Source organism: Xenopus tropicalis, chromosome 6 (genome assembly GCF_000004195.4).
Source record: "Xenopus tropicalis strain Nigerian chromosome 6, UCB_Xtro_10.0, whole genome shotgun sequence".
Classification (NCBI taxonomy): domain Eukaryota; kingdom Metazoa; phylum Chordata; class Amphibia; order Anura; family Pipidae; genus Xenopus; species Xenopus tropicalis.
Genome location: NC_030682.2, coordinates 3,556,759 through 3,563,702, shown reverse-complemented (window position 1 = coordinate 3,563,702; position 6,944 = coordinate 3,556,759). Strand labels below are relative to the sequence as shown.

At 42.5% G+C, this 6,944-nt stretch overlaps 1 protein-coding gene across 3 annotated transcripts; it reads right to left on the bottom strand.

Moving 5' to 3' along the window:
- Window positions 1-334: 334 nt before the first annotated feature.
- znf585b (zinc finger protein 585B) lies at window positions 335-6,636 on the bottom strand. 3 transcript variants are annotated; one of them, NM_001045629.1, is given in 5 exon segments: window positions 335-1,088; window positions 1,167-1,347; window positions 1,374-3,007; window positions 4,768-4,872; window positions 6,080-6,146. In NM_001045629.1, coding segments are annotated over 2 exon segments (1,236 nt in total). In that variant the 5' UTR covers window positions 4,784-4,872; window positions 6,080-6,146; the 3' UTR covers window positions 335-1,088; window positions 1,167-1,347; window positions 1,374-1,787.
- Between the last annotated feature and the right edge of the window lie 308 nt (window positions 6,637-6,944).

The following is a 6,944-nucleotide window of genomic DNA, read 5'->3' as shown; positions in this document are numbered from 1 at the left end:
TTAGAGAGATGAATTTGCCTTTAAATATCATAATACATACATGAAGTATCAGAAAAATGTCCCAGCAGGAAAACGATCCGCCCCACCCTGATTATTGTCCCACAGATAAACAGATCCCCGGGGGGCTGAATGGGGAATATACGGATGGGCTGAAACTGTTATTTGCATTTTAATGTATTTGGTTTTGTTTATTTGTTTCATGATTGGGTGTAACTGTAACTGTATCAGCAGGAGAGGAATTGAATGGCAGGAATATCCTAGGGCTTCTACTATTGGTCTAAGGGGGTTCCTTATCCTTTGGAACTCATAAATGATATAATGAAGTTGCCGATATAATCTGTAACGAATGACAACTTTATTTGAAGTTCTTTGTATCACATGTAATTCACTGGTTTGTGTTGCTGACAAGGCTTTGTATTTTATTAATTAATAAACAAGAAACTTTTATGCTGAAGACCCTGTCTTTTGAGTCTTGTTAAATAATAAGGTTCTTGTTGGGGAAAGATAACAACATTGATTATGTGTATTTCTGTCTTTTTGCCTTCTGCTTCCAAAACAGACAGGTTGGTGACTACAGAAAACTAGAAATCTTCACCAGGATAATGACCCATATTCACTGAATACATTTGCCCCTATGGTTCTCTATGCATTCCTCTTGCAGTATTTGTATATAGTGTTCATGAACTCATAAAACAAAATGTGTAATGGTATTTGGTTTAGCCAATTACACCTTTAGAGCATTTGTACTGCTCTAAGAAAGAACCTCAGTCAAAACCCCCTTCTTCATTTGTCTTGGATTCCCATTCACTTAAGCAGCAAATGCACTGAATATGGCCACCACTGATGAGGGCAGGTGGGATAGCTCAGGAACGTTGAGATGTGGGATAGCTCAGGAACGTTGAGATGTGGGATAGCTCAGGAACGTTGAGATGAGGGATAGCTCAGGAACGTTGAGATGTAGGATAACTCAGGAACGTTGAGATGAGGGATAGCTCAAGAACGTTGAGATGTGGGATAGCTCAGGAACGTTGTGATGTGGGATAACTCAGGAACGTTGAGATGTAGGATAGCTCAGGAACGTTGAGATGAGGGATAGCTCAAGAACGTTGAGATGAGGGATAGCTCAGGAACGTTGTGATGTGGGATAGCTCAGGAACGTTGAGATGTGGGATAGCTCAGGAACGTTGAGATGAGGGATAGCTCAGGAATGTTGAGATGTGGGATAGCTCAGGAACGTTGAGATGTAGGATGGCTCAGGAACGTTGAGATGTGGGATAGCTCAGGAACGTTGAGATAAGGGATAGCTCAGGAACGTTGAGATGAGGGATAGCTCAGGAACGTTGAGATGTAGGATAACTCAGGAACGTTGAGATGAGGGATAGCTCAGGAACGTTGAGATGAGGGATAGCTCAGGAACGTTGAGATGTGGGATAGCTCAGGAATGCTGAGATGTGGGATACTAGCAAGATACTATCATCTAATGTGAGTCTGGAGGTGGTACCTCAGTGCACTGTAGCTCTTATATGGTTTTCCACACAAATGGTTTCTCCCCTGTGTGAATAAGTGAGTGTATCCTTACTTTTGTAGCTCTTCCCACACTCAGTACAGACAAATGGCCTCTCCCCAGTGTGACTCAGTTGGTGATACTGGAGCTGGTGTTTCCATTTGAACTGTTCTCCACACTCACAGCAGCTGAATGGTTTTACTCCAGTATGATTTAGATAATGTCTCTCTAGTTTACTTTTCTCCATGAATCGTTTCCCACACTCTGTGCACTCGTGTGGTTTCTCCCCAGTGTGAACCATTTGGTGCCTTTTCAGATTCTTCTTTGCTGCAAAGGATTTGCCACACTCCGTACAGGGGAAAGTCTTTCCTGTGTGTACGTTAATATGAATGTTCAGTTCACTTTTATCCCTGAAACATTTCCCACACTCAGTGCAGACAAATGGGTTCACTCCGGTGTGAATATGAAGGTGAGATTTGAGATCACACTTTTTCCTGAAGCCTTTCCCACACTCAGGGCACACAAATGGTTTCTCTCCTGTGTGAATCCGGAGGTGAGATTTCAGAGAGCTCGAATCCCTAAAGCCTTTCCCACACTCAGTGCAGACAAATGGTTTCTCTCCTGTGTGAATCCTTAGATGCAGACTGAGTTTATACTTATCTCTGAAGCCTTTCCCACAATGAACACAGACAAATGGCTTCTCGCCTGTGTGGCACTGAATGTGGATCTCAAGCCTAGACTTTTGCCTGAAGCTTTTACCACACTCTCTGCAGTAAAACACCTTCTCTCTTTTACAAGAGTCAGTACTAACTTCTTTCAGTCTCTTTCCCGTGTGAGCCAAGAGATAGCTGCTATTTTTTCTTCTTTTATGGCTCTTTTTATGTTCCTGAAGGTCCCTGTTCCATAAGAAGCCCTTATCACATTCAGTGCAGGTGAATGGTTTCCTCCCAGTATGAACCCATTTATGAGCAATGAGGATCTTTCTGTGAGAGAAACATTTCCCACATTTGGAGCAGACAAAGCTCCTCCCCGTGTGGATTCTCTGGTGGGTGAGAAGGTTCCGGATGTCACAAAATCTCCTCTCACATTTTGGGCAGATAAAAGGTTTCAGGGCACTGTGGGCTTTAGAGGAAATATGCATTTTTGTGCCTTGGTGACACATCTTGGCAATGTGTGATTTTACAGAGGACTTCGCCTTTTTAAGTTTGAAAATATTGGGCCTTCTGATATTCTGTATATTAGTAGTATTACGGAGCTTTTGTATTTGTAGAGCAGAAGATGTTCCATCAGCACAATGTTCCTGAGATACCTGGAACCTATCATTCTGGTTGGGGGTTCTGACAGATTCATTGGGAGTTTGGGTTCGGCTGAGGTTCCCCTGAACATTTTTACTTTCCCTTCCAACTTCTATGATCTTCTTCATCCTGGACATGTCAGATCCATATGGAACTAAACAATATCTCCCAGCACTGAGGTTCTGCTGCTCTTTCTCAGGCCAATTCCCTAATAGCAAAGAAGTAAAAGGATTAATTAGACTTTAGTAAAAAAAAAAGCCCCATCTCTTCTACCTCCTAGAGACAGAATCCAATGGGGACTCACCAGTGAAAGCTTTGCAGGAAATGTTATTGGTGCAAGGAGTACATCACATTCCTACAGGGGATGTAAAGCCAAAAATCTTATATATATATACACAGGTATGGGATCCATTTTCCGGAAACCTGTTATCCAGAGAGCTCCGAATTATGGAAAGACTCCCATAGACTCTATTTTCATCAAATAAGAATTTAAATTGATTTTCTTTTCTCTGTAATAATAAAACAGTACCTGTACTTGATCCCAACTAAGATATAATTACCCCTTATTGGGCCAGAACAGCCCTATTGGGTTTATTTAATGGTTAAATGATTCCCTTTTCTCTGTAATAATAAAACAGTACCTGTACTTGATCCCAACTAAGATATAATTACCCCTTATTGGGGGCAGAACAGCCCTATTGGGTTTATTTCATGGTTAAATGATTCCCTTTTCTCTGTAATAATAAAACAGTACCTGTACTTGATCCCAACTAAGATATAATTACCCCTTATTGGGGCAGAACAGCCCTATTGGGTTTATTTAATGGTTAAATTATTCCCTTTTCTCTGTAATAATAAAACAGTACCTGTACTTGATCCCAACTAAGATATAATTACCCCTTATTGGGGCAGAACAGCCCTATTGGGTTTATTTAAGGGTTAAATTATTCCCTTTTCTCTGTAATAATAAAACAGTACCAGTACTTGATCCCAACTAAGATATAATTACCCCTTATTGGGGGCAGAACAGCCCTATTGGGTTTATTTAATGGTTAAATGATTCCCTTTTCTCTGTAATAATAAAACAGTACCTGTACTTGATCCCAACTAAGATATAATTACCCCTTATTGGGGCAGAACAGCCCTATTGGGTTTATTTAATGGTTAAATGATTCCCTTTTCTCTGTAATAATAAAACAGTACCTGTACTTGATCCCAACTAAGATATAATTACCCCTTATTGGATGCAAAACAATCCTACTGGGTTTAATTAATTTTTTATTGATTTTTTAGTAGACTTAAGGTATGAGGATCCAAATTACGGAAAACCCTCTTATCTGGAATACCCTTGGTCCCGAGCATTCTGGATAACGGGTCCCATACCTGTATATATATATATACATAGCCCTAATAAGGAAAGCTCTATAACAGATGTTGTTCTAAAATATCAGATGGCAAAGCAGTTAACACAGGGTTAAACACAGCTAACTGGGGCTCTGTATCCCTCAGTATCTGCAGCCGGAGGAGGAGTGGGCGTGTCTTACTCTCCGCTCCTGTTTTACTTCCTTATCTGGGACTAACTTGCCCTTATCAGCAACGGACCAATGACAATCCAGGAAACTCCTGGGCTATTTGTTCAGTTATAGGGCAGTCCCAGCTTTTGTTTTTATTTCAAGTCTGTTACAGAGCAGTCCCTGCTTTCCTTCATATCGGCCGGCCCCTGGGCGTGTAGGTTCCCAGGAGCTGTGATCAGAGCTCATTACAGGGGCGGGGCATAGGCTGCTAAATACATTTATTTCATTGGTCTAAATAACACACAAGGATTTTGATTTGTGACTTTACATCCTTTTTTAAAATAAGAAACCTATGGAAGGCGAATGTGTACATGTTTAGGGGAATGGACAATATATATATATATAATATAGCGAGTTAGTAACATCCCTCTGTAGGGGATTATGGGAGACTTACTGATATGAAGCAGCATTATTTTCTCTTGTATCCTGCTGGTCTCTGGGATTGGGAAAATCTCCCTCTGGGTAAATCCTTATTCTCTCCAGTCCGACCCCCCGGAACCTGTTGGTTATAAAGAGTTGGGTTATACTGTGCAGGAGATCTCCCCAACCTCCGGCAATGTGCTGGGCTCATTAGGGAAGGAGACAGTATCCATGGGCCCAACATTCATCAGCCCCTCCCCCGACACACAGTGGGGCTCATTATCAACAGTGGCAAATTTGCCCATGGGCAGTAACCCATAGCAACCAATCAGTGCCTACCTCTTTTCAGCCAGCTGCAAGTAGAACGATGAATATAACAATTTGATTGGTTGCCATGGGTTACTGCCTTTCCTTATAAATGTTATGGGAACCCAATGGCACAGGTTATCTTACCCAAGGGAACGGTATTGATACTGAATATGTGTGTTTAATTACAGTATATGATTTATATATAGGAGCTGCCATACTGTTCTGATAAATTAATCATATCCACAGATTAAACAGATCCCTCTGCCCCACTGAGTCTCTGTATTATAACAAGTAGTGGCCCCCACTATAAATAATATGAAATATATATATATATCAGAGGAAACCTTAGCATTTAATGGCACTTTGTTCCTTTATACAGTTTGTCATTTCTCGCTGATATTTTCCCATAGGAGGTACATTAGTGCGTATAAATGTCATACTGGGGTCTCATGCTTTTTGCCTGCAAAAATATTAATAGTTAAAAACCACAAATGTAAAACCATGGGCTGTAGATACAAACATATCAAAGGCAACACGGACATACAATGCCTAAAAACCTTAACAACAAATAATTAGCAAACCCGGGTATATTTCCCTTTGGCCTAACAAGGGGCCCTGCCTAACCCAACCCAATGCCGAGCCCTTTCCTTTGGTGCCGGCTGGAAATGAACTCCCCTTGAATCACTTATAGCCGGGGCGGCCGGGCCCCAGTATCATTGCACAGGAATAAAGCAATGAAGTCACATTCCCATAATTCTGTTTATGTTCCATAACCCCCAGAAGGGAGAATATGTCAGATAAGAGACCCCTGTAAGTCCCATTTATCCGTAGCCATGTGGGAAACATTCCGGCAGGAACTTGGGAAAAGAATAGAAGCCTAAGAACTAAAGCCTGAAATACTCTCAGATATTTGTGCCTTTAACCCTTCCTGACCGGCTCCTGCCTGGCTCCCCATTAATGGAAGGAATTATTGGGCTTATTATTGTTGGAATATGAGAAGATAATAATAACTAATAAGGAGCCCCCAGTATAATTACCTGTGTCTGGGTAAGAATTCCTTCCTGTCCGGCTCTTCTTCTCTTCCCCCTGGTACGTCCTCAGCAGAGACTCTCCCCAGAAATCTGCTCCTTGGAGATATTCCCCAACTCTTTATACTACTCCCCCCTTCTGCCCTTAGCCATGGGGAGTAATGAGGATAAAGGGGAGACTCTGCCCCGGCTCCTCCCTTACTTCTCCCATTGTTACTCGTTCCTCTGCATATAAAAGCCTGTATGGGGGCAAGTAGCCCAGCAGGGAGCCAACTGACCCCACCCTGACTATTGTCCCACAGAACCTCTCAGAGTAACAAGGCTCCTCCCATATCATAGTTTGGGGCGGGGGGGACTGAAATGTATTGAAATGTCAGTTTCTGGCACACGTAGATGGGGTGAAATGATTATTAGCATTAAAACTATTTGGTCTTGTCCATTTGTATCATGGATGGGGGTAAGGTATAAATGCTGCTGGGTGGTACTTACCCTGCACATCATAAGGATAAAGGAAACATCAAACCTCTGGGTTTATAATAACAAGTAGAAAGAGGGGGTGCATGTATATCTGGGTCTGCTCCCCTGTACTCCCCAAACAGCTCCTTCTATTAGAAAAAGGGTAAAGTGCACTTTTCTTTTGCAAATCCCCAAGGGGCCCCCAAAGCAGCACCCCACATCCCCCTCAGGGCCCCCTATGACCTGCCCAACCCCCTCCCCCGAGTGTGCCTAAGTTAAACTTACCCTCAGCGCATTGGGGGGGAGACCAGCAGCCAGAGGTAGCACCGGCCCAGTCCGACCCGGCATGGGCAGCTTTGCATGGGGAACAAGTTGCGGCTTGTAGCATATTTAGCATTGGAATCAGCGTTAATATGAT